At 48.6% G+C, this 27618-nt stretch overlaps 2 protein-coding genes across 7 annotated transcripts in view; one reads left to right on the top strand and one right to left on the bottom strand.

The window, feature by feature from the left end:
- Window positions 1-5471, top strand: part of SLC12A5 (solute carrier family 12 member 5) — a 35950-nt gene extending 30479 nt beyond the window's left edge. For all 3 annotated transcript variants that reach the window (XM_032838556.1, XM_032838558.1, XM_032838557.1), the window contains exons 19-26: window positions 516-685; window positions 1053-1184; window positions 2035-2142; window positions 3206-3328; window positions 3421-3620; window positions 3987-4001; window positions 4252-4385; window positions 4615-5471. In XM_032838556.1, the coding sequence (XP_032694447.1) occupies window positions 516-685; window positions 1053-1184; window positions 2035-2142; window positions 3206-3328; window positions 3421-3620; window positions 3987-4001; window positions 4252-4385; window positions 4615-4706 (974 nt within the window). In that variant the 3' untranslated portion in view covers window positions 4707-5471. The remainder of the gene's footprint in view (window positions 1-515; window positions 686-1052; window positions 1185-2034; window positions 2143-3205; window positions 3329-3420; window positions 3621-3986; window positions 4002-4251; window positions 4386-4614) is intronic.
- A 3566-nt stretch (window positions 5472-9037) lies between these two features.
- NCOA5 (nuclear receptor coactivator 5) overlaps window positions 9038-27618 on the bottom strand; it is a 28769-nt gene continuing 10188 nt past the window's right edge. Inside the window, exons 2-8 of one of the 4 annotated variants that reach the window (XM_032838673.1) lie at window positions 25820-25886; window positions 16837-17163; window positions 15390-15526; window positions 14081-14207; window positions 12035-12234; window positions 10344-10664; window positions 9038-9890 (exon numbers count right to left, since the gene is read on the bottom strand). In XM_032838673.1, coding sequence (XP_032694564.1) covers window positions 9301-9890; window positions 10344-10664; window positions 12035-12234; window positions 14081-14207; window positions 15390-15526; window positions 16837-17163; window positions 25820-25857 — 1740 coding nt within the window. In that variant the 5' untranslated portion in view covers window positions 25858-25886 and the 3' untranslated portion in view covers window positions 9038-9300. Of the gene's footprint in view, window positions 9891-10320; window positions 10665-12034; window positions 12235-14080; window positions 14208-15389; window positions 15527-16836; window positions 17164-25819; window positions 25887-27618 lie in introns of all 4 variants that reach the window. The other 3 variants (XM_032838676.1, XM_032838675.1, XM_032838674.1) reach the window with 3 other exon arrangements.

Raw genomic sequence — 27618 nt, 5'->3', positions numbered from 1 at the left:
CACGCTCCGTGGGCCAGACTCTAAGCCTCTTGCTCTCTCAGCAGTCCCGGGAGGGTTATTCCCTGTTATCGCCACTTTATTGGTGTGAAACCAAGGCACAGAGAGACTGAGGAATTTGCTCCAGGTCACACAGCTGGTAAATCTAGAGGCTGCCCTGGCGACTACTCCAGGCTATTCTGGGTCCTTAATGGGGGGGGTGTCATAGTTAGAAGGCAGTTGAGAGCATAAATGAGGCCACGCATGGGAGAGTTCCTAATAGGAAGGGCACGTGGTGTTATTGCCATTGACAGGTGGGGAGACTGAGGCCCAGCGAGGCTGAGAGGCCTTCCCAAATCCAAACAACAATGAAGTGATGAGACCTACGTGGATGCTGGTTTTCTGACGACTCTGTCCAAGGCTGGGGTGGGGGTGAGGTGGGGCGCTGGGTGTCAGGAGCCTCTGCGGCTGCCAGTGGGTGCGGGAAAGGGACTAGGGTCACTGTGTTCCCAACTGGCCCTCTCCTTGGCCCTCCCCAGAGCTGGTCCGGGAAACCACAGCTGGTCACCTGGCCCTGCTGGTCACCAAGAATGTGTCCATGTTCCCCGGGAACCCTGAGCGCTTCTCGGAGGGCAGCATCGACGTCTGGTGGATCGTTCACGACGGCGGCATGCTCATGCTCTTGCCTTTCCTGCTGCGGCACCACAAGGTGAGGGCGGGCGTGGCTCCGGGGCTCGAGCCGTGGTCAGCCTCCAGGCGAGCTCCTCCCCAGAGCTCCTGGGAAAGGGGGTTAACCACCCCCCTTGTCTGGGAACTGATTGTGTCTCCTCCTGCTGTGTCCTTGCCTATAAAGGAGAGCAGTGCTTGACCCACACAAAGGATGCTTTAATGGGGGACCCTTACTTAAGGGAGTTCTTGCAGGCAGTGACCCCTGATATAGAGGATTTTAGGTCTGCGTATAGGCATGGGAAGGTGGGCGGGAAGGGCGAGGGACAGGGTCCTCTCTAAGTTCAGGTTCTGGATCTCTCCTCACTGCATCTGGGCTGGACCTTTCTGGGTCCCTTTCACCCCTCCAGGTCTGGCGGAAGTGCAAGATGCGTATCTTCACGGTGGCCCAGATGGACGACAATAGCATCCAGATGAAGAAGGACCTGACCACCTTTCTGTACCACTTACGTATCACCGCAGAGGTCGAGGTGGTGGAGATGGTGAGTTCCCAGGAACTGCCCGGAGGTTTTGGAGTCCTTCCTGGCCCTCTTTGCCCTTGGCCCCAGCACCGAATAGGGCAAGCCCCAAATCCTTCAGCTTATGACGATGGATCTCCTCCCCACCCTAGCCACCTCTTAGCCTCTCACATAGTCACCCAAGAGCCAGTCTGTCCCTCCATCCGTCCGTCTGTCTCTCCCTCCCTTTCTAAGAACAGCCGTGCCATTAGGTGTGAGGCACTGTCTCGTACACTTTACGTATATTCTCACAGCAACCAGTGAAACAGAACTACCGGCGTTTTCATTTCACAGATTAGGAGTCGAGGCACAGGAAGGTTAAGTAATTTGCCCAACAGTACAGCTAAGCGGCAGAGCCAGGATTCACGTCCCGGCAAGCTGGCTTCAGAGTCCGCGCCCCTCGTGATTACGGGCCAGAGCCTCTCCTCTCTCCTTTCTCCCCGTTTATTTATCCCTCCATCCGTCCCTCTGTGTTCATTAATGTGTTCATTCCCTCAACCACCCATTCATCCATATATGTATTCATTCATCACTGTTCCTTTATGAAATGTCTTCCCCTTCTCCATTCACCCAGGTAATTAATTAATCGACTCATTCATTAATTCACCCATTCATACGCCTGGTCCTGCGTTGGGCTGAGCAGGGAACGAGCTGCATTGCCTTCAAGGAGCATTGCCCGAGGCTTCGTCCTTGCCTCCCACAGCTGTTGGTTAAACTAGGTCATTAGATGGAGAAGCCCTAGGCTGGCGGAAGGAGAGGAGGCTGCCTCCCTTCCCTTGGCCTCGCCCCTGAACTCAGGCTTTCCTCCCTTGCCCCCGTCACTGCCCGCCCACAGCACGAGAGCGACATCTCAGCTTACACCTACGAGAAGACGCTGGTGATGGAGCAGCGTTCCCAGATCCTCAAACAGATGCATTTAACCAAGAACGAGCGAGAGCGGGAGGTGAGCTCGCCCTGGCAGGGCTCTGAGCGCCTCAAGCTGCGGCCCAGTCTGGGTCTGCACGGCAGGGAGGGCCCAGGGCTCCCACTCCTGGCCGCTGGCACCGCCTTCACCCTGGAGCGTTACTCATCACCCTTCCCCCCCTCGAGCCCGCCTCGCTGCACCTACCAGGCCTGCCAGCCATGATGCCAAGGGCTTTGGCTTGGGTGACAGACTCCCCCCTCTGTATGTGACTTCTGGGGCCCAACGGAGAACAGCGGAAGCTAAATATATATGGATAATGATTCCTCAGGGGCACGGGCTGCGAGTGTGGGGGACGAGGGATCACGTGATAAACCCTGCCAGAGCGGGCACCAGAAGGGCCATAACTAGCTAACAGTGGGAGTTGGGGCTCACCTCCTAGGGTGTGGTTGCGGAGTTCTCAGGGGCGATGACGATGAGTCTCCCATGGGGTGTGGGTGTCAGACTGCCCAGGTGTAGGTAATGTGGGACCACTCGTCCCCGGGAGCTGGGAGGACAGCCGCACCTCAGGGAGTGGAGGCCTCGGGGAAATGAAGAATGGTACTCTGGGACCAGGGACAGAAGAGCTCTCGGAGGCAGGTGACAGGGTGCCTGGGGAGTGGGGGGCACATCCTGTAGGTGAGGGTGACAGACCATGGTTGAGGTGGTCTCTCAGGTGTGAGTAATGGGTCCTCGGGGGGAATGGGTGATGGGTGCCTCTGGGAGCTGGGAAGGATGAACACTCCAGGGCTGATAGTAAAAGATGTGAGAAATGTCAAGGGCACTGACCACTCAGAACTGGCCCTGGGCGCTAAGCTAAGATAGAGCCCTGTGAGGGTGGGGGCGTTAACCCTTTGGTTGCTGGAGGGTGTTCTGCCAATGCTTTGGAGCAGCCCGGTGAGCAGGGCAGTAGCTGTTTGACAAGGACACACCGCAGTATTCCAACAACTGGTACCGCTTCCAGCAGTGCGCGTCTGTGGCTGAGCAGCAGCTCTGGCCGTAGCTTTTTGCAGGGCACGGGTGCTGAGCGAGAGCAGAGCTGGTCCTAACCCGTGTCACTCTCTAGATCCAGAGTATCACAGATGAGTCTCGGGGCTCCATCCGGAGAAAGAATCCAGCCAACACTCGGCTCCGCCTCAACGTCCCAGAAGAGACAGCTGGTGACAGCGAGGAGAAGCCAGAGGAGGAGGTGCGCGGCGGGGGTGGTCTGGCCCCAGCCGGTGGGGGCAGAAGCTTTGGCCTCTACAGGAGTTACATGCTGCCCCGTCATTCCTCTCCCAGGTGCAGCTGATCCATGACCAGAGCGCTCCCAGCTGCCCCAGCAGTTCTCCATCCCCAGGGGAGGAACCCGAAGGGGAGGGCGAGGGAGACCCAGAGAAGGTGCATCTCACCTGGACCAAGGACAAGTCGGCAGCAGAGAAGAATAAGGGCCCCAGTCCGGTCTCCTCTGAGGGCATCAAGGACTTCTTCAGCATGAAGCCGTAGGGGCCTGGGGCCTTGGGGGCTGGGGGCTGGGGGCTGGGTGAACCTACACGGTCTTTACTCCCCATGGCAGAGCAAAGGAGCAGAGGAGGTCCTGGTCCGATGACCCAGCCCAAACCTTGTCTGGGTTTCCCCATCTGAGAACTGGGGGGTTACGCTGATTAGTGAGGATCAGTACTCCCAGGCGGAGTCAGTGAAAAAGTGAAGGGGGAGTGGCTGGGGGGGGCAGTACCTACTGCGGGGGTGGGGGGTGGGGTGGGGGTGAGGGTGGGCCAATGGTAAGGGGTGATGATGGCCCAAGTCCTCAGTCTCTCCTTTTTCTGACCTATCTCTTGTTCTCTTTGCTCCTCCTGTTTTTCCTGAAGGGAGTGGGAGAATTTGTAAGTGCTTTAGGATTTTTTTATTCTCTCTTCTGGGTTGCCAGGGTCCCTGCTCTCCTGACTCTTATCATGAACCCTCAGTTCGTGGTCCTGGCCTGTGGGGTCTCTGAATAGCCCAGTCTGGAGAGGCCTGGGTTGACCTGGTGCCAGCGGCCCAGTGCCCCCGAGGCTGGGAGGGCCGTGGGTCCAGCTTTCCCAGTTCCAGCTCACGCGCCCTCCTCCCCTCTGCCCCCCCCACCCCCCACCCCAGAAACCAGTCCAACGTGCGGCGCATGCACACCGCCGTGCGGCTGAACGAGGTCATCGTGAAGAAATCCCGGGAGGCCAAGCTGGTTTTGCTCAACATGCCGGGACCTCCACGCAACCGCAACGGTGACGAAAATTGTATCCTGGACCTAACGTGGGGGGTGCGGGGTGGGGGCTCGAGGCAAACGTCAGGGGGCCGGGGTCCTAGTCCTGGGATGGAAGAGCTGAGCCCGGTCCTGCTTCAATTACCTGGGACCCGGACGGTTCCAGGGCCCAGGGTTCCCTGGCGCCGATCGCAGCCCCCATTCCACCCGGGAGCGGGGTGTGGATAGGAAAGGGACGGTCTTTCTCCTTGACGCGCGCTCAGACATGGAGTTCCTCGAGGTCCTCACCGAGCACCTGGACCGGGTGATGCTGGTCCGCGGCGGTGGCCGCGAGGTCATCACCATCTACTCCTGAGAGCCAGGACCTGCCACCCGGGCCTGAGCGCGCCCGGCCGGCGGCCCCGGAGCTCTCGCCGCGCCCCCCCGCCGCTGTCACCGTTTACATACAGACCCTGTGCCCGCGCCCTGGCCCCTTTCCCCGCTGCCTGAAGCCCGGAGGCCACGCCGCTCGGGGCTGACTCGGAGAGGACCGCCCCAAGCGGAGGCCGGAGCCCGGGCGCCCCGTCGGCGCGTTGCTCCGCGGGCCCGGCCTAGCCCCGCGGGAGGAGACGCTGCAATAAGGCCGGGAAGGCGCGGAGAGCGGGGGGCGCGGGGCCGTCAGGAGTCCCGGCGGGCCTCGCGGCCAGGTCCTCTCCCCCGCCCCGCCCCGTCCTCGGCGCCGCGGCGCGGGCCCGGCTCCCCGCGTCCCGAGGGCGCGCGGTGGGGAGGCCGCGCTCGGCCGGATCCACCGCCCCCCCGCGCGGGGCCGCGCCTATACATAGTGTACAGGAGACATCGCGTGTATTTTTAACGTCCCCATATTTCTGTGACTAGAAGCGCAACGGACTTCTCTGCTCGCCACTGTCGAGCTCTCCCGCTGGGGCGCCCGGGGGAGGCGGCGGCCTCGGGGAGGCTGGGTTTTCCCGGACGTCCGAGAGTTTGGGAGCAGAAGTGCTTTCGGCTTAGGCGAGAGTCGCGGTCCTGGCCCCTCGGCACGCTCGCCCCGCTCTCGCCTCCTCGCCCTTCCCGCGCGCCCCTGGCTTCCGACCCTTTCCACGAGCTCTTTTCGGAGATGGGGTGAGACCAGTGTCCGCCTTTTCCTGGATCCGCCTCCCAGCGGCTGCGGGGAAGCGCGTGGCCTCCTCTAGGCTCCCGGCGTGCAGGCTCCAGGGCAGGGGAGGGGCTCCTCGGGGATGGGGAGAGACCGAGGAAGCCCCGCCCCCGTGCCTTCGCTGGGGCAGCAGGCGTCTCTCCTCGTCGGCTTGTCGCCTGCTCCCCCTATCCCATGGCTCCTCGCCAAAGACTGAAGCTGGGGAGCTGGACGGCGTCCCCTTCCCGGAGTTGCGTCCCTGGGACAGGCGAGGGAGGAAGGGGGGCGATTTGGGTTTAGGGGCCAGACCCACCGGGGAGGCTCCAGCGCTGCCCCTGATGTACCCTCTCCTGTCCCCACCCGGCAGCTCCGGCCTCGAGGACCCAGTCGCCCTCTCCGCGTCCCGGAGGCCCGGCCTCGCTGCCCAGCAGCGGCCTCTAGTTGCGTCTCCCAGATACCTGGGCCTGGGGGAGGGCTGGGGTCGCCATGTGCTTTGTTCTTAGAGCCTCTCTGCCCTCCTCCAACTAGGACCCAAAGCCTTTGGCTTCTCCAACTCCAATCCTTGGCGCTTTTGCTCCAAGCAGCCCGGTCAGAGGCGCCCTCTATGCCTAGAGAAGGCGCATTGGGCGGGTTCCCTTCCCCCAGGGCACGTTACTAAGGGGGATAGGCACTGCATGCTCGTTCCAGCGTCCTCTGGGTTCAGTACCTCCAGCCCCAGGGCCCTGACATGTGCACCTAGTTAGACATCCTGCCCACCTCCCAGACAGAGCTGGGGCTACTGGGTACTCCTGACCTCACCACCTCCTTCCCTTTGAGCCCAAGGCAGAGAGCTGGAGCTGTTGCCATCTATAGACTGGATCAGGTGTGGCTGGAGGTAGGTCTGGACGTCTGCCTGTTAGGCCAAGCCCTCTGAGATTTGGTGAGGGGGCCAGATAGACTCTTCAGAAAGTTGGAAGTATTAAGACACCAGCCCCGGCCCCCACCAGAACCCCTGCATCTTCCTAAACACCACCCTCTGAGAACCACAGCTGGGCCTAGGCTTCTGGGTGTTCTGAACATCCTAGCCTAAGTGGTGGGCTGGGCAGAAGAGGAAGGGGTCTGTATCAACACCAATTAGGGAACCAAAGTTGCACTATCTGGGCCCAGAATGTCCGGTTGGCAAGAGCAAAGTTTCCGTTGAGGAAGACAAACATCCCACAACAAAACCCAACTTTTCTGTGCTACATGTGCAATATTTGTTATGAATGTTCTCACAAGTCATTCATCAAATTATCTTTATAATCATTGTAGCTAGATGTTTCATGTCCATTCAAGTGACTTTTATTCTGAGTGCAATATTTCAATAGCCTTGTAGTGATAACTAGTGTTGCTTTTGTTTTAGACGATCTATGTGCAGGGCAATGCAATGAAGTTGAAAACCCTTGTAAATAGGAGAGGTTGCAAACCAAATCAAGATTATTTATTACTATTATTAGGCCTGCCTTTAATTTTCAGTGTGTTTCAGTATTCCGCATTCTGCCTCAGTATTGATCTTGTGTTCTTTGTGCCAATACGGAAAGGAGCGCGTTGGTTCTTTCCTTTATTGTTGAATGCTCCCATTTAATGCTTTACAGCTTTTACTGTATTTTTTAGACTCCCGTCTGCACAAAATGCAATAAAAATAATTTTATTATACCCTTCACAGCCTGAGGCGTGCTGTTTGGACACCCAAGGGGGAAGAGTGAGTAGGTGGGAAGAGGGGCACTCAAGGTGGCTCTTCGGGAGCCTGGCGTCATCAAACCCTGTCACTGGCAGAGGGGGCTGGCCTGGTCTTCCAGGTCTGGTGGCCTGGTCTGTGTTCTGATGGCTGTGGGGCCCTGTCCTGGAGAGCACTGCCAACATCCCTCGAAGGCAAGCACTAGGCAGGTCAGGCTCAGTGCTATCCCCAGGCCACGGAGGCCTAGTGCCAGTCACTTCACCACACCTGCCCCAGGGTGTCCCGGTGGGGCTACTGAATGCCCTTCCAGGCTCCCACGGCCTCTAGGACTCTAGGGTTCTGCCAGCTCCTCACATATAATGGACAGAACAGAGGGTGGCAACTGAACGGAATCAAAACAGGAGGGTGCCCTGCTCCACTGGCCAGCAAGGGCCTCCTCAGGGGCCTGTTTTCCTTTCCTAGAGTTGAGGACAAGCCTGCTGCCACACAAACACGGATGTTTAACACCACATCATCATTAGCCAACAGGCTGTAGCTCTGGAATGTTATTAAAGCTTTTAAGTAGGTGGGATGCGTGAGGACAGCCCAGACTTAGGAGGTCTTCAGGCCTGACCACGGGAGGAGGACGAGAGGGGCAGACCTCGCGCCAGACCGAAAGCAGTCAGGGCTCTATCAGGGACCTTCACCTTCTGACCTTGGGAGGGAATGCCCCTGCAGACAGAAGGCCCCAAAAAGACAACACAGGTTTTACTTTTTCACTTTAATTAAAAAGTAATCATCTCATCTTATTAACAACACAGAATTCCAAAGAGGAAAAAACCCACTCTGTAACACAAACATGTCAGAACATAAAACGCTGCCACCTGGGGACCTTGAATTTTTGCAATCATTTGTTTACTCAGCCACTGGCAGGGACTCAGCTGAAGTCACTGCTCTCCTCGTCCCGCCAGAGGCCCCTCGAGACTGTGATCCACAGGGCTCTAATGAGCACCTCCCTGGGGAGACGGCAGCTTGCTTTGGCTCCATTTAGAGCAGCAGCCTGAAGTCCTCCCTCTTAATAATTTCACTCTGGCTCAAAACTTAGGAACAGCCACCTGTATTAAGGACATGTCCAGCTACCAAAAGTCTGACATCAAAATGGTCCCTACTTCCTGCTGCTCAGAAAACAGAACAAGAATCCAAATGAAAATAAGAACCTGATTTGAGCCAAAAGCTCGAAACAATCACTGGGGGCGGGGGGGGGGGGTGTTCCTTGCCAGAGTCTAGAGCTGCCTTCTCAGAACCTCCATGAAACTAGCACTGAAGAGGGAGAGGCTGACAGAAATTTAAGGGGGTGAGAGTGGTCAGGGTCCAGGTTCACAGTTCTTGTTGAACTGCTGGTGATGGGAGCTGTTCAGCTCATTGCAGATCCTCCAATGAAATGAAGAAAAAAAAAGAAAACAAAACAAAAACAAACCCTAAACCACAACCCTGGATGATGTAGAAAAGCGCCTGCTTCTGTGGCTGCCATGGACACTTCTCGACAACTCCAGGGCAGCTGGTCAGTGAGTCCTCAAGCAGACCCCATACACATGGGATGGGGGTCACAATGACGGCGCTGTGCTGGCCAAGCCCAGGCTGGTTCTCTGCAACCTGAGGCAGGAGCTGCAGACAGGAGCTTGAGATCTGGTCGGCCTGCGCAAAGCTGGAAAACCTTGGCAGATTCAAAATGAACAAAGGCGGTGGCGAATGACAGGAAAGTGCCATTCCAAACTCAGCCAATCGGGCTCGGCTTCCTCCTGCCACCTCCCACAGCCGCAACCTCCGAATCAGTGGAGAGACCCGAGAAACCCATGACATATAAACTGAGCCCAGACACCTATACTGCCCAAGTGACCCCAGAGATATTTATTTTCTACAAAACAAAAAACAAAAACAAGAAAAGATACACCCCCAAATGCAGTATAAACTCTGACTCTGGAAGGAATAAGCAACACAGCCTCGGGCAGAAGTGAGAGCAGGTGGTAGAAACATTCGATGTAGACCTGGAGAGGCGCAGAAAACATCCTCCAAATAACTCTATTTGAACGCAGTAGGTGGGAGGCCAGGGGATGAAGGGACTGGGGGTAGTTGAGAGACTGAGCCTCAGTAATGCCTCTGGTAAGATCCTATCGGGGCCGGGGGTCGCCCCACCTGTGCTGCGGTTTGGCTAACCAGGTGGGAGAGAGCAGGGCCACTCTGGATCAGGGTGTCCAGAGCCTTCTGTACACTTGGATTGTCAAAGTTGATACCTGTGGAAGACACGGGCCTCTGGCTAGCCATGTTGCTGGCAGGTGCCAGGCGACTGGAAGGTTGGCCAAAGAGCCCTTGGGAAGGAGCCCCAGGCCTGGGGCCCATGTTCCGAGCAGATCCTGCCTGTCCCAAAATGTTTGGAGGCTGATTGCCAGAGGCCTGTGATCTTTGCTGAGGCTGGCTGTTCACTCCTGTGGAAAAATTCTGGTTCTGGGTGTTTCCGGCAACGACTGAGGGGGATGCAGAGCCGCTATTGACCACACCCGTGCCACTATTGAAGAGGCTGAGGATTTTGGCCTGAAGCTCCTGCTGGGAGGTGGGGGGTACAGCTGGACTGGGTGTAGCAGAGGGGAGCACTTGGCCGCTCTGGAGCGGTTGGGAGCTTGGCTGTGTCTTCAGCGAGGGACCCGAGGTCGCCCCGAGTGGTTGACGGGAAATCGGGCCTAAAAGACAGAAGGAGGAGGTATCCAGTTGAAAGTACCCTCCCTGGGCAGGCGGCTTAGCAGCCAGGGAAGAACAATAATCACTGATCACATCAATCACATAACACACAGACTATAACATCACTTTCCCCAAGGGGCTACTTCATGGTATGTGCTGTCTCCAGGAAACAGCTCAGGTGCCCCAGAGGACTTAAGGACAAAAGGGCATCCAACTCGGTTACCACGTGGCCAGCAATCCTAGCCCACCGGTCACCACATTCACTACAGGGACTGAAATTCAGTACCCAAACCTTAAGTTATCATTACATCAGTAAGGACAGCCCGTGGGTGAACCCAGGGCATGGGCTCACTCCCCTCACCCACCCAAGAGTGGGGCCTGCCACCCTCCCAACAGAGCCTGGGGGTTAGAGAAATGCAGTCAGAACTTCACCTCGGCCCTGCCACGTAGCTCACCAGGCAGAGAGTCGGTGCTGCTCCTCATAAGGCGCTCCTTCCGCTCCCGCAGGTAATTGATGATCTTGTCGGTCTCTTCCGCAGTGAGGTACCGATTATCTGCCAGCAGGTTGAGGAGGCTTTGGATGGCCGGAGGGTGCCCCCCACGCACTCCTTCCTCGGGACCTCCGCGCTCCCTTTCTTGCAGAATGGCCTCATCGGCCATCTTGGCTGCCTGTCTGGCAATCTCCTCACGTTCCTTCTCCCGACACTCGTTCTTGTAGCGCTCATAGTTTCTGGCCACCAGCACCATGGCGTCTGCCTGGGGCATGTTGCGATGCTCTGTAGGAGACAACAGCAGGAGTTATTTTCTCCCTTAATACACCTGAGTGTCTACCTGCTGGAGTCTACCAGGCCTTTCCTAACCTCAAACCAGCAAGAAAACCATTTTGGTGACAAAAAGTCTTGGGATGGGGAGCGGGGGGCGGAAAGGAAATGAAGGCTGGGAAGAAAAGTGAATAGATTTCTTCGGTGGGGAACACACACCTTCCGCAGAGCTGGTTCTTCGGGGGAATTCCTAGATCACACAGACTGGGAGCAAAAATCAAAGAAACACGACAGTCTCCCACAGATTCAAAAAGACCACATAGGGAATAAGCATGGGAGGCAGGCTGTGGGGGGCCAAAAAAAGGGCTTCTGTAAAGCCTGGCTCTCCCCTGTGACACTTGGGATGGAGCCGGCCTACTGTTTTTGAATTCATCAGTTCAAAGGTCATGGATTAAGATCAAATGTAACCCTGAACAGCCTCCTCTCCTCACCCGTGGGCAACGTGACTTACAGGGTGGTGAGAAGCCTCAGAACTTTACATAAATGTCCTCCCGCATCTTGAGAACTAGTCCTCAGAGAGACAAACGACTGAATGACCTAGTGGAGAGCCTTACGTACTTCACGGTTATGTGTATGACCTGTCAGGCAAAGAGATTCCGTGTGTGGTGGGAAAAGGGAAAAGTCCCCACTAGAGAAGCAATGACAAGGACATCAGTTGGCCGAATCCCAACATTCTGAGTGCGAAATACTAAATAAAAGCGGCTTCAGGGAAGGGCTTCGAGGACGTCTGGGGCCTCCTCCCTGCTCTCCTGCCCCTTCTACTTCTCCAGCACACTCACAGGTAGCATCCTCATCCCTGTGCTGTCCTCTGCCCCTTACTGCGGGGCCCGGTGAAAGCAAGGAGGGGTTCTGCCGCACTCAGAGCAGCCCGCACCAGAGACGCACCGGTGTCTGCTCTCACGGACGAGAGCTGACGGTGCGCCTCTCTTCTGAAATGACTTCATGTTGGCGGCTTGAAACAGGACACAGTGGGAGCATTTACATCATGGAGATCAGCAAATACTGTACACCACACTGCCTCCTACCTGCTCCCAGAACTAGCTGTTAACCTTTTGCTGGGATCCCACGGTCTCTACCTATGGGCTAAATATGTCTTCTTTATAGCAGGCCCAGAGCTGTATCCACCGAAAACTGCATCCACTCAAAGAGTATCAGATGAGAATGTGGCCATGCAGGTCTCCTCAAGTGTACTTATAAAAGGGCCCTGCCATATTTGAGCTGACCTATAAGTCATGTGGTCCAAACCTGCTTCTTGTGAGTAAGACATGAAAGAATTAATGACTAGTGACTACCTCTGGAAATCTGACCCACTGGGGCTTCCGTACCTTGAGGGGTTCCAAACATGATGTTGACTGTGCAGGAGCGGTGAATCTGGTGTTGCTGGGTGATGACGATAGCAAAAGGAGACCCGCCCCTGCTAACATCCTCCAAGGCTTGTGACAGTGACACCTCTGTGTTGAGGAAGATCAAGTCCACTACCATGCCCAGGTCTCGTACCTTCCGGCCCACAGATTCAGCATAATCTCTGTAGAAACAAACGGGATCCAGGTGAGGACCGCCTGAGCACCCCCAGTGTGTAGCTGCTGCACCTGTCAGCAGTGTGTGCTCCTAAGGGGAGTTCAAATCTCAGTGTATCCAGTGCCTCCCCAGAACCCTCTTCAAGAATCTAGACCAATTCCTTCCCTTACACTAGTTCAGAACAATTGTGAACTAGCTCAGAATGGTCACACACAAGTTGCCATTAGTGCAGTACTTAGTACGCAGGTCCTTCTCTGGGTCCCTGTAGTCCAGTGGTCCTTCCTTAAACACCATTCTGCTGCCCAAGACTTGAGGCATGTGTCTGTCTTTGGGGCGGCTACATAATATAATGGGGAAAAAATAGGCTTTAATGCTACAAAGATAAATCTGGATCCCAGCCTTAACATTTACTTATAGAGTTGTTAAGATTTAAGCAAATCCCTTAACCTCTTACAAACTTGTTTCTTTACCAATTAAACAGGAACAATATGGCTTGGTTCATGTTACTCCCCTGACTTTCCTTCCAATCTAAATTAGATCCTTGATGTATTTCTTCTCCTAGGGCTCATCGCCCAATACATCCATTTTTTGTCATCTGCCTGACTAGGCTGTAAACCCCGACAACAGGAAGGGGCCCTGTGTGTGAGCGGACCATTACAGACCCAGTAGCGAGCTTCACCATGTATTTAAGAGAGGAGCTGAATGAATATACATGTAATATGACGAGAGTGAAGATTAAAAATAATTTAAGTAAAGCGCCTAGCAAGGGGAGGTAGAGTAGGTACTCGGAAAATGACAGCTATTACCATGTGTCGAGGAAAAAAAAAAAAAAGCGATCTACAGTCAAAGCAGCATCTACCTCTAAACAAAGGCAGCCCAGAGCCTGGGAACTCTGCCCGCTGCTTGGTGTCTCAACACCTATTTCCCTAGTCTCTGCCTTGAAATTAGCTCTTTAACCCCAAACTGCTAGAAAACACATGAAGTTATTTACTAACCACCTGGGGAAAGGGAACATAGCTAGTGCCAAACCTGCAAGCTGCTATGCTCCCTTCTGCCTCCCTGCTCGGTCTCTTTAGGAAAGAATGTGAAAAAGAGGCTTGCGAAAAGGTACCGTGAACTCTGGATTGGCCGAAATGGTCTCTTAAGAGTTCTGCAAGATCACAGACCTTCACAAAGAAGGTTTGGCTGACAAATGCAGAAGACATGCACCTCTCAAAGCACTTGGGATTCAGGGTTTTTCCATGAAGGGGGCATCTGCTGCTTTGCATGAGCAACATATATTCCCTCCCTCTCCAATTTCCCTTTGGGAATGCACCCTTCTACTGAGTCCACATGATTCCACAGACTTAATTCTACCTTCAGCTCTAGGAATGGGCACATAATCTAGCCCTGGTCAATCAAGGTATCCCAGCGCTGCTAGCTCAAGGATGGGAGAGTAAGCTAGGTCAGTCCAGTGAGAAACAGTTCCAGGCTTTTAGGTGGAAGCACTGGGAAGGAAGCTTCTGCTACAAAGATAAATGTCTAGGGTCAGCGCCCTTCGGCGTTTTCAAGTAGAAAGCATGTCTGAGAATGAAGGTGACACAGAGACTAAGTTTTGATGACATGGTTTGACCCTGGATGTGGCCATACCCAAAGTTCCCCATCAAGCGAACTAAAAATTTCCCTTTGGGGCCTAAGACCGTTTGCAATGGCTTTTTTGTCAAGCTACAACTGACAGACCGAACTCTGGCTAAACACAGGAGAGCAGTGCTGGAATATACAGCCCAAATCCAGTGGGTACAGCTGCCAAAGGTCTCTTAATTTCTCTTCTGACGTTTCTCCTTACTCAGGAGAAATAACCAAAGGATTCTTACTTAGTCTGCTTGTTGACCACAATCACAGAACAATCAACAGGCCTCTCAGCATCGAAACGTCTCTGGATTTCCTCAAAATATTGACGATAAAGTTCTTCTCTACGCCGTTCCTCACGTTTCAAACGCTCTGTAAGACACCAACAAGGCAAACTGAAATATGGACTGTGACTTTCTATAAAAATAAGTCATAAAGCTTACTGTGAATCCCAAACTACTTGTAGGACAAGGCTGTAACATAAACACACTCTGGTCTACCTCCTAAAAATAACCAGTGTAATTGTTCCTTACTATTATAAATTCACTAGAATGGAAGTGTTCGATTAGAGGGCATGGTCATTTTTAATGTGTCATCTGATACACACGACACCAAGGCTGTTACTCTAGAGAGGCTGTTACTAACTTATCCCCTCAGAGGGGTGGATCACCCAGTGCTCTTTCTTCACATCTTAGTCAACATTGGAATTGTCACTTCTGAAAATTCCTGCCAACTTAATAGGTAAAAGATGGTATTCTGTTATTATTTTAATTTGCATTTTGGGGACAAATATTTAAGACCCTTACTGACAGGTATATTTAATTTTTTCTGTAAAAAAAAAATCATGCAGTAAAGTTTTATTACAAATTAAGAGAGCTTTTTAATTCAACTATGAAATAATTAAAAAATCTTTAAAGATGTATTATGAAACATGAGTATTTGAAAAAACATGTTTGGGGGCGCCTGGGTGGCTCAGTGGGTTAAGCCTCTGCCTTCAGCTCAGGTCATGATCTCAGGGTCCTGGAATTGAGCCCCGCATTGGGCTCTCTGCTCAGCGGGGAGCCTGCTTCCCCCTCTCTCTGCCGGCTATTCTGCCTACTTGTGATCTCTGTCAAATAAATAAATAAAATCTTAAAAAAAAAAAGAGGAAGAAAAACCATGTTTGTCTTTACCTAAAAAAGAGATGCTGTTAGATAAAAATTATAAACAAAAACCCCCACATGATGCATAGACAGTGCAAACAGTTGTAGTTATTTTGTTAATTGGCAAAAAGCAAACACTTAACCCTCTTTAGCTCTAATCTTTTGTTCATTTCTTCCTGCTGGAATCCCATATTCATTTCTTCTTGTTACATGACTAAACCGGATGGCGGTACTAATTTGCATTTTATAAATTATTTTCAGCTGTACGTTCCCTACATATTAGAAGGATATTTGCATTTCTCCTTTCTGTGGACTGCTTCACCAAGACATCAGTCCCTTTCCAATCAGTTATTCGTTTCCTGTTCCATTTGTCAAGTGTCTCACCAGTAACAGAAATAAACTGCTACTTTACCTTTTGCACGAGACTGACTTTCTGGGCCCGGAGGGCCTCGTCCATCAAAGCTATCTCTGTAGCGGTCAAAGTAAGCGTCATCCTTCCTCCTGCAATAGTCATCCATTCGCAGGTATCGGTCATAAGAGCTTTCTCTCCTGAAAAGCGGAACAAATTTGCACAAAGTTAAAACTCACCTATGCTGCAAAACTCAGATAGAGAGAATTCTTCAACACCCACTCCTCTGTGAGGAAGAGGCACAGTAAGGCAGGACTTTGGGATTAGACAAATGAGGTCTGTGTCTGAGACTGTGTTAACCTGCTTTGCAAATGACTGGGAGGATGTACAGAAAGCTCTCAGAATAGTCCCTGGCTTAAAGTAAATGCAAAATAATTGATAGTAACTACTGATATTAATTATATAATACATACAGACATATATTTCATGTAAATACACAGATAAATTTCTCATCACCTTGAGCAGAACACTCAGAACAGAAACTCTGTACCCACTAAGCAGAAACTCTTCACTTCCCGTCCCTGTAACCACTAATCTATTTTCTGTCTCCATGCATTTGCTCTCTCTGGATATTTCATGTCAGTGGGATCATACAGTATTTGTTCTTTTGTGTTGTCTGGATTACATCCTTTAGCATTACGTTTTCAAAGTCCATCCTTGTTGTAGCAGATGTCAGAATTACCTTCCATTTTATGGCTGGAATACAAGTCCACTGTATGGATAGATAACTTTTTTTATTCATTCATCTTTTGCTAGACCCACCTTTCAGCTACTGTGGAGAGTGCTGTTACGCATACTCACATACAAGGATCTGTTTTGAGTCCCTCTTTTCAGTTCCGGGAGTGGAACTGATGGGTCCGAGTAATTCTGCTGTGTTTAATGTTCTGAGGAACCTCCTGCCAACTGTTCTCTGCAGCAGCCACACTATTTTACATGCCCACCAACAATGCATGAGGGTTCTCTCTCTCCCCACCTTGCCAATACTTGCTACTTTCTTTTGTTGTTTGCCTCGATAAACGATTCAGTGATTACAGCCAGCCTAGTAGGTATGAAGGGGTGGCCCATTGTGGCTTTGATCTCCATTTCCCTTCTGATGAATGATGCTGAGTATTTTTTTCCTAGACCTACTGGCCACGCGTACATTTTCCCTGTGTTTCTGCACTGCCAGAACAATTTGCGATCCATCTTTTTTTTTCCATTTGCACAATGCTGCCTTTCACAGGTCACATGGAGAGATCCAGATTCATTCACTAAGCATAATTCATCAAACATTCACACATTCAGCAAATATTTATTGAGTAGCACATCTGCCACTTGCTAGACATTGGAAATACAAGGCTGATAAAGTCACTGCCCTTACAAAGCTTTCAATTTGTTCAACAGAACACCCATAAAAAAGACTGTTACCAAAAAAACCAACAAAAATCCAAGCAGATGGCTGCATATGTACCTGTACATGGGCTCTCGGGAGTCTCTCATATCTCTGTATCTGTCGTACATGGGGTCCCGGTGATCTCGAAAATCCCTAGAGTCTCTTAGATCACGAAAGTCTCTAAGGTCTCTCATGTCCCGAGCATCACGCATACTTCGGCTGTCTCTGTGATCCCGAATGTCTCTGGTATCTCTGTGGTCCCGCAAGTCTCGGGGGTCTCGCATGGCTCTGCTATCACGGGCATCCCGGCCATTTCTGCCATCCCTGGGCTCTCTCCTTGGACTTCCTCGGATTGGGGATCTATCACGTCTTGTATCTCGACCATCTCCAAAGCCATATGGATCTCTGTGGGAGGTAGCAAGGAGGAGCTAAGACAAAGAAATTGAAGGTAGCCAACCCTTCAGCTCTTTATTGGAGGAAGTCCCCACCCTCTCCAAGCATTTTTCTCTAAAACACAGCAGCCAAACAGTGAGAACATGACTAAAATTTTAACGACAGTCACCCATCTGGTTAGCAAATAAAGACTAGTAGGTTCCAGGATCCCAAAAGATTAGGACATCAAAAGAAGAATGTAGACCCAAAGCCAAAGGGTTCGACTGGGGTCACGTATTTGTCCCAGAGCCGTTCGGTATTCCTTACGCATGCCACGCTATCATCTAAATCTCCCCAGGTTTTCAAAGTTCAAGCATCTTTCCCCCAGAACCTGTTTTCTCCCACTAGACATGTTTGAAAGATTTTAAAAGGGGGAAAAGTTGGGGAGGGACATAGTAAGGAGCAACACTCATGAAGAAAAAAAAGAGCAAATGCACAATTTCATATATAGTAACAGTGATCAAAGTAGTTGTTCCTGAAGTACAGAAAATCTCACTTAAAATATCTAGTAGGGTAGTCAAATTAAGGAGAAAAAAAGAAAAAGTACAATATGACACACAGTAAAATATAAGAACACTCAGCTTCTCTGTCTTCTCAACAGTTACTGAGTAGTGGTCTCTCTCAATCTGAGTTTAATGCAGAACCTGGTCCCCCCACCGCCTTTTATTTTTATTTTTGGTCTTTGAACAGTGTCTGAAGTCACAGATATGTTTGGGCTTCATGAGACATTCTACCCCACTGGAAACTAAACCTCAACATATCTAAAATTAAACTTCTTATCCAACCCACTTCTTAGTCCCATTCCTGACTTTTTCACTTTTGCTGGAAATTATCTTCCTGGTTACCAAGGTTTAAGTTCTTGAAAGTTAATGTTGATTCTTCCTTTCCTTTCTCCATTAAGTCACTTGAATCCTGTTCACTTTTCTTTTTCATTCCTACTGGATTCACAAGTTTACAAAACAAAACAAAAAACCCAACCCAAACCAAAAGCCAATCTTCCAGATTTCAATTCATTCAACATATAAACATCAGATTAACTATCAGATTTCCACCTGTTACTAATCACAGCTTGACAATCACATTTTTAGGTACGCCTCCCTAACACATCCGGACCCTTCCCAACTATTACTGCTCCCCCCATTTCCTGATTCAATCTCATCTGTTCTGTTCTTAGGACTTAACTAGAATGATCCTATCTGCTTCAGGATTTCTGCTCACATGATTTTTCAACTTGGAATATTTTTCCTGCACTAATGCCAGGATCACCCAAACCTCACAGGAAAGTTCATGTCCCAAATCTTCCAAGAGATCTTCTCTAATCTCCCTAATAACTGTTGATCTTTCCTGCAGCTCAACTCTTAGAACACTTACTATTTCTATTACTCATCTCTGATAGTTACCTTTTCACAACGGCGTCTCCTTGCTTGACCTACTTTAAGGATTACCGCCTCCATAAAATCTGCCCCTAACTCTCGAACTTCCCCAACAAAAATGCTCCTCCTTCAGCCCTTTCCATCTCAATAAATGGCACACCTACCTACTCAATTCATTAAGCCAAGAAGCTGAATGTCATCTTTTCCAAAGCCCCATCCCCTCTTCCAATTCCATTTTCAAATTCTGTTCATTCTTTCTCTAAAATCTGTATCAATTCTGTTCATGTTTATGTCCGTTAGTACTGCTGAAGGCCAACCCATAATGACCTTTCCCTAAAACCACAGCAAGAGACTTCTACCGTGGGATAAGACTTCCTCATTTCTGCTCTTGCCTCTTTTCTAATCTTTCTCTGTATTATTCTAGAGTGATTTTTTCAAATATGTAAAAACCTCTCACTGGTTTCCCACAGTATTCAGAATTCAATCCAAAATCTCCAGTAAGGTTAAGTCAGGTGCTGCACGGTCCTGGCTGTCTTCTCCAACTTCACTCCCTCCCCTCCGAAGTTTGAACACTATCTTGCCACACTGGCCTCTCAGCTGTTAACTAGCCAAGGCTTTTCCTGATGCCTCTGCTTGAGCAGCAAGAACAGAACATACTCATTCTCTAGGTCTCAGCATGATATGTGTCTCTTAACCTTCGATTATTCTAATAGTCTAATAAGTTTATTTTCTGCCCTTAAATCCTGGCCACATTTTCTCATAGCACTGTTTTTACTTGTCATTTATCACAATTCGACATATCTATTTACTTGTGTAACATCTGTCTGCTCTACTATACCGTGAGTCCATGAGGACAAGGGCTGTCCCGTCTGGCTTTCCACTGTAAACCCACTAGGTCAGTTTATGTCTGACATGCAGCAGACGCCCCATAACTTACGTTATATGTATTTCTATCACTGCACTTATCACAGGGTTCTGTCATTACCTGTTTACACTGCTTCTCTACTGAAGAGTAAGTTCTCCTGAAGTCTTTGGATCCCTAGGACATCAGCATGGAGTTCAGTAATGTTTAATAAATCGAATTATTCAACTCAACTGTAAGCCTCTTACGAGCAGTTGTCATATTTTGTCTAAACTTTTGTCATCTACCATGATTACACACACTGGGCAGCCATCACAATGCCATCAAGTCTGGTAGAAAGCCTCAATTTTACTTCATGTGGGCACAGTAAAAAGAATTTAAATGCCAATTCTGCATCTATGAAAAGTCCTTGTCATATATTTTAAGGCTCACACGCACTCTTGATTTATGGGCGCAAACATGGGAGACCAGGGAGTTTAAATGAGGAGGCGCTAAAGATTTTTCCTATTAAAGTGCAGACTAACCAAGATTCTTTGTTTTTTTCTATCACGTCCTAGAATCTTCCTCACGTGTATAACATCTGATAAGAGTATATAATGTGGGCAAAAACTCAGGATCCTATGGAAAGAGACAAGTAAGTATTTTTGGATTAATGATTAGCAGATAAACTTGCCTTGGGGAGCAGTCAGAAGTAGTCATTAGAGATAGAATCAGATTTCAAGTGTTCTTGGCAATCAGGGATGAGAGATACCATGAACCTGACAGACCACAGACCACACACAAAGCCTTCAGGTGGTGGTAACGAGGGGTGGGGATATGGCTAAGAACACCGAGTCATAGCACATTATTCATAGCCTTAGGATAATTAAAAATGCCATATTGTCCTCATGGTTTTTAATCCACTGAAATACCTTAAACTTACCTTACTTACCTCCATCCCTGGAGGCTAACCATAACCCTAGATTCCCAAAGTCTAAGATCACGCTTCCAGTGTGAGAAGGCAAGCACTCCCTTTCCCTCAATGAATCTAAAGTCCATATGCAACAAAACTACTAATTCCCTCATTGCTTTCTGGGTAAAATGGAGAAAAGATGATATTCACAAGGGGGAAAGAACAGTGGAAGTAGGTACAGAGAAGATAATAATATGAAAAGGCAAAGCTTTTCTCCTTTCTCCAAAAGACGAGCAGTGTGGCAGAAGCTGTTCTTCTAGAGACAAAAACCAAAAACCTTTAGGGTCACTTTAGGACCCAAACAAAGATCTCCCCAGAACAAAAGGGCTCCTGCTGCTGGCCCCAACAACTTTCTCAAAACAAGAACCAGCTAACAGAAGGGAGGTACAGGGTGCAGGATTCAGAGTGCACAAGGAGGAAGCCTCTGAATGAGATACTTGACCTTAGATAACAAGTGGGTTAAAAGCAAGTTTCTGGAGCACAATAGGGTTCATAATCTCATCCCATAGGTGTTTTACTGGAGAACAACCGCAGTGTACCCTCAGGTACCAGGTCACTAGAAGCTAAAAAGAACTGAACCTTTTAAACAGAACCAGTTAAACAAACTTCAGCACTGGAGTCCACAAACTGAAGGCAGATGACAAACGCGACTAAAATTGCTATACATTTCTCATCTATTCAGCTGGGGAAAAAGCCAAATGCTCTTTGCCTTGAGAGAAATATAGTCGTATCACTTGGAAACATCTGAGAGGGAAGAGAAGGGTGGGTGACGGTAAAAGCCATGGCTCAGATGGTAAAGTGATGTGCTTCTGGTAGAACAGCTTCTCTTCCGGGGACTACCAAGAGGTGTGCAGAGCGCTAGGCATTTGAGAGCCTACAGAGTAAGAACGGACAGATGATCATCTTGGAAGTCTGTGATGGACCTTAAGTTTCTCTTCCTCCACAGACCGAAACCTCAAGCCCAGGATGGTGTTCTTTGGCCTTGGTTCTACAGAATGTCAGGGAGAAAGGCCTCTGTCCTTTTTTGTCAGCATCTCCTTTCTGTTCACTGGAATATTTTCCCTTAGAGGGCGAGCTTTTTTTTTCTTTGGCCGTTCCTGAAAAAAAAAAACCAACTTCAGTAGTTGCTGGTACTTCTGTCGCAGATATTGTCCACAAATATCATTATCTAAAATGTCTGGCTGCTGCGTGATGTTGATCCCCCACCATGATGGCTCCATGTTACCGTGAGAAACGGAGACAACAGACTCGTGCAGAATTTTGCCGATAGGTGCTGGTAGGACATGGGGTGCAATGAGTTATCGCACCTCACAGATCCAAATTTTTTAAGTGTCCATGCTTCTCCCTAGGAAGAACGCTGATGATTTTCTCAAGCACAAATACGACTCTTTTGTCGGTAGAGGCGGCACTTCCTGAGAACCGATGGCTGTTCTTTAAGTGTTAGTGCAGAGGTAATCACAGCCTGGAATCTTAACTTGCGAGGCCCACCTAGAGCTAGCGTAAGAGCAAGTAGTTATCAAAAGATAAGCGGAGATAGGAGTCATCTTGAGCCACATCATAAATTCGTCTACAGCTAGGATATTTCTGATGAGCCGATCCCCGATGACTTTCACCGAGATGCACCAAACCTAACATCCTTAACAAACACACGGGGGAAATTCTCTGCAGAGCTTTTGGTGTAGACAAATTAGTTCTATTTGCTCTTTTTAATGTCAGACAGGAAGGTTTAGGAAATAGAGTCTCACTTGGAGGCCACAATTGTGTAGGGATATGTTCCAAGACCTGGACTGCCAGGGTGCTGAGCTGAAGACAGAAACTGAGAACATCTGAGGTACAACCAGAATCACGGTCCAGTCTCTGAAGAAAGTAAGGGCCAGTGCCTAGCACCAATGCTAGACAGCTTACATGGCAACTAAGCGATGTGCTCGAGTCCAGTGAAGTGGTCCAAGGGTTAAATGATGAGAATTCAGGCCGAAATTTGATCCAGAGCAGGGATCCCTGAAGCAGAGTTTTGTGCTCGGCTGGACCAATACTGTCAGAATTACACACTGACAGCTGGAGGCACTGGGGAGGCACATTACCGAACAGAGAGCAATGCCAGCAGAACTGTGGCTTACAGAGACATCTGAAGAGGTGATAATCCTGTGAAAACTCCCAAAGACACTTAGGTGTTTTGACAGTCAAGGTTAACGTCCAGCAAAACAAGGTGTTACAAAGGTCTTGCCAGCATGTTTAGAAATAATTTTATTAAAAGGAGCAACACTGAACACATTAAAATACAACTCCAGGGAACTATGTGCCACAAATATACTCCCCCCACCCTGCCCGTGAACAATGCATTCCGTCTGGCTGGAGGACACGTAACTGATTAGGGTTGCCAAATGAAGGCAGTTTGGCAGTTGTCAACAGACTGGTATATTTTGAGTTACTTCAAGGCTCTGACTGGGCGTATGTACCCGAAGAGTGATACCCAGTGATACCCAGTGTTCATCCTTAGAGAAATGATTAGCCTCTTCCAGGCTAGCCAGTTGTCCATCTTGCCTACTTATTCCATTTTATTTCTGCCTTATTGGTATACCATAAGAGAAAATACATGATCAGTGTGATCAAAAAGTTAGTGTTCTGTTTTGAATACAATATCAAGTTTGTCTGGCTTTAAAATTTTTATTCTTAGAGATAAAAAACTGGGACTCTCTGCTCAGGTTTTAGACAGGGCTCTAAACAGATTTACGAAATGTGAATATCCTCCTTCCCTGAACCTTATTAAGCGCGACTGTATGACACTTCGTCATGTTAAATAACACGCTGAGGAACCCAGTTAGGGACACGGCACCAAGGGGGAAGACTGATTCTTGATGGCAATTAAATTAGCCCAACTGTGCCTCCCATTGATTGCAAAAAGAAGCAGGAGGCTACTGCCCTATTCACATCCCAAACAACCTCATTTTAGAAATTATTTGAGGAACGTGGTATTTTATTTTTTTTAAAAGACTTTATTTGAGAGAGAGAGAGAAAGCGTGCATGCGAGCAAGCATGAGTGGGGTGGAGGGGCAGAGGGAGAGGGTGAAAAAGACTCCCTGCTGAGTCAGGAGCCCAACACAGGGGTCAATGACCTGAGCCAAAGGCAGGTGCTTAACCAACTGAGCCACCCAGGTGCCCTGAGGAAGGTGATATTTTAAGAGGGTATATAGAAGTGACGTATTTGTATTTATGTCTCTGGTAGGGAGAACATTTTAAAAGCCTCTTCCAATGTTGTTTATATATATATATATATTTTTTTTTTTGGTAGGGGGATCTACTATTAAAAAAAAAGAAGAAAAGCATATAGCTATTTCTTCCATTACACAAGAAATTATAGAGCTGCGTTTTAAGAGGGGATGAAATTAATCTTTTTAATTTAATGTTCTGGCAATAGCTATATTGGATTCCAAGCAGGGGAGATGGTTATTTTCTCAACATTGCCAATGTCTGTTGAATACCTATAATCAATTGGAAATGTTAAAAAGATTTAGCTAAGTATTATTAATAAGATGGCATAAATCAAGAGCACAAATAGGAACTACTCTATTCTGTGATGTGCCTTGTTTTTTTTTGGGGGGGGGGGGAAGGCGTGTTGCGTGCAAAAACACACAGACATTATCCAGAGATTACAAGCATCATGGGGACAAGAGCGGGGAGAGGATTTTACTAGTGGAGCCAGTGTCTTTGTAGATACCAATTCCATACTCCTTTCGGTAAGTTACCTAGTTTGGGAACACATGCATTCTTGCTCCTTGGAAACCAGATACACACTCTATCTCCTTTCAAGCCTCTTGGCAACCACAGCTTCCAATGGGCGCCCTCTATGTCTGACCATTAGATGTAAACTCTTCACCCTCTGTATTCCGTGTTTGTTGGGGCATGAGAAGCAACACAGATGGGACTTCCCAACATCTACAGCATGGTTTGATGTGGCATCATAGAAGCAGACATTATACTGCTGAAGTTCGGCAGGATTCACTTAAGTTCTTCAGGATACTCACGCATGCCCACAAAATCAATGAGCACAGTATTTACCTGTAAGCTACAGGCATTCCTTCCAGTGTGAGAGCGGACAGACAGAATACCAATGTACATGTTCACTTCTGCAGTGAGACCAATGGCCAGCCAGGGCATCCCCCCGGTGGCTGTAGTGCAGCTGTGGCTGTGGTGTCAGAATCAACTCCTCTGCACTGGCCAAGTGCTCAGAGAAGCCAACTGAAATCACCACCTTGCTGCTACCGTCCGCCTGAGCTCTGCAGGGCAATCATGTATAATCTATTCCTGGTATCCTAGAAAATACCCACCCTTCACATCCAAGTGGGGGCAACATACACCAAACATACAGCAGCCATTCCTTCCTATGAGCGGGGAACAAAGCAGAGGTGTTTTTGTCTCGAAAGACACCCGTGTGTCATGTGTAAGTTAGCTGGGTATACACCAGGTCATCTGCGGCGCTAGCACTACAGACCAGGATTCATCGTACTCAGCAAGGTTCAGTTCAATATAAGAAATGTAGTCTATCATGGTACGTAGTTTAGGTATGTAGTTTACTGTGGAAAACTGGTATTTTTACTTAGAGGTAAAAGCAAAATCCTTACTGAGTATCCATCTGGCCATGAAGAGACACCAGACATGAAACAGATCAAATCTGTGCATTCCACACAGAAGTGCACACACTGCATCCACTCGTGTGCGGTTAGGGTGCTAGTTTGGATAACGCCTCTTTGGTGCATATGGTAACATAAACAGGCTCTTCTTGGAGAGAAGGGGCCAATTTAATGCGTATCTCGTGGGTATACATCAGGACTATCTCTTCTGTAGATACTGGAAGAAAGAATGTATTAGGGAAATGCCTTTTGTTTCCAGGAAAGCTAAGAAAAAGGGAGACTGTTGAGAGCTGGAGTGTTTTTGCCCTTTTTATTTCCCCTCAGACGGTAACCCAAGCATGCGCGCAGACGGGCCTGCAGCACGGGCGCGGCAGCCACCTCTCCCGCAGCGCGGTCCATACACGCGGTTCACGTGCGCCCGCAAGCCATCTGGGACGAAGAGCCGAATCTCTGCTGCCCACGCAGCGCAGCATGGCGCGCACCAACGACCCTGGGGGACTCCTCCTGCTGCGGAGGCTCCCAACGACACGTGAGCTGGGGACAGACAGAGGTTTATCCTCTTCCGATCGCCTGCAACTCATGCTGCAAGCTGAACTTGCTGGGTTTGTCACCGAAAACGCAAAGCTTCTCTGCATCTCCTGATGTATGTTTAAAAAAAGCAGGAAGGCCCTTCACACAACGTTCATGTTCTTATTGTTTGCTTGAGCGTTTCTGATTTGTTGGGGGGAAGAAAAGACCCTTGACGTACGAAGTTGGGCTTAACTCCCCAGAGCCCAACTCTCCCAAGGTAACTCACTGCTTCAGGGTACTTTACCTTCGTGTGGGGCTGGGTCTTGATGGAGCCGTATTCATATTTCTTCTTTCCGCTGCCTTATTAATATCTGAAAAGAATAATCAACCCATCTGTTCAATGCTATGGAATAAAAACAAAATCATCAGCACATTTCAAATGAAAGCAACAACAAAAAAACTACAATGACAACCAGATGGTGTAAGAAAATCCATTCAGCAGACACACTGTCACTTGGGCAATTTTTATTAAGTTATGGCAGTACATTGTCATGGTTTGGTAAGGAATGTCCCTCAGTTTATGCTTTAACACGCTATCAAGTCCTAAACCTAACTGCCCCCTCCAAAAGTAGAAAAGGTTGCCTTCTAAACTCTTCGAGTGCCAGCTCCAAGATTCTTTTTTGAGGGCAGGAGAGTGGGAGAAAGACACGAGAGACAGAGTTTAAAAAAAGAAAAAAAGAAAGAAAGAAAGAAAGAAAAAAGAAAAAAAAGCAGCAAAGGAAAATAATTCCATTTTATGTTACAAAGAAGAAACAGCCGGACTCTGTTGCTTAAAACTGCCAATATGCCATGAAGCAGGGCCTACTTTTAATGTGCCTTGTGTTGCATTCCCTTGTATAGAATGTTCCAGAATGAGATGTAGAAAAGAATATTTCTTTCCTAAACGAAGTATATTACATGTTAGCAACTACAATCCTCACAGGTAAGTATGGAAAGTAAAGGTAAGTACTTCAGAATAAAAACTGGCATTTGGTTAGGTAGTAAAACACTCCACACAAGAAGTTTTCATTAGAGAAGTGTGGCATTTATAACCAGGTAAGGGAGAACAGTGGAATCATACAAACTTACAGAAAAGCCAGTTTGTGCAGTTAAGGCCTACTTGCTAAAAACAAAACAAATCTGCTTTGCAAAAACCGAAATGAATAATAAAAACACCATGTATGAGTAAGAACTGACGAATTATCTAAAGAAATGTACCAATCTATGTCGAAAGATAACACAGGGTAATTTTTATGTGACTTACAGATTAATAACTGTATTAAAAATTTCAATCTTTGGTTGCATGAAGAAATGAAACTGTGTCCCGCTGCAGTGTAGTTTTGTTCTCCATGTTCCATATTAAGCAACTGGCAGCGTATCTAATGACATTAAATGGTATTAAGCACTCACATAATTAGAGTACTTTAAAATAGTAATTATGTATTTAAAAAATTCCAACCAGAGTCCTACGGTGTGAGATCACAGCAATAACACAGAACTTAAGAGGTCTGCTACAGACCTTACCCCGCTATGCTATCAACTTTGAGTTCCTATTTAAGTGAGAATAATCTTCAGTACCATTTTAAGTCAGAGTTTCTGCTGTATCTAGGAGAAGAATGACTTTTGATAAACTGAAGGTAACATAAATCTATACAATAAGAGAAGCATATTTCACCCGAAGTTGCCTCTCACATTTTCAATTAAGTAGACAAAATGCTATCATCCCTCTATTAAAAAAAAATAAAACTAAAAAAATAACGTCTATACAGGACTTGGCCAATAGTAATATCTGACCACTGCTTTGGTATGGCAAGTAGCACTTTCACTTACAACCCCAAAAGCTCAGCAACAGCTGAACTGCACATTATATAATGATTAGTTCTTTTATGTGTTATTGTGAAGAATATTGGTTTAGGTTTCGAAGGGCCTACTGACCTAGTCTACTTACTTTGTACTGCTCTCTAATATGGGGTGATTATGATTCAGAAAGAAATGTCACCTCTTTGTTTAAGTCGTTTTCTATGGAATATACTGAGGGTAGTAGGGGTGTGAAGATTTCTTTTA

Source organism: Lontra canadensis, unplaced genomic scaffold (genome assembly GCF_010015895.1).
Source record: "Lontra canadensis isolate GAN:19392208 unplaced genomic scaffold, GSC_riverotter_1.0 scaffold105, whole genome shotgun sequence".
In the NCBI taxonomy this organism is placed as follows: domain Eukaryota; kingdom Metazoa; phylum Chordata; class Mammalia; order Carnivora; family Mustelidae; genus Lontra; species Lontra canadensis.
The sequence above is the reverse complement of the archived record's forward strand: the minus strand, read 5'-3'. Positions and strand labels throughout refer to the sequence as shown.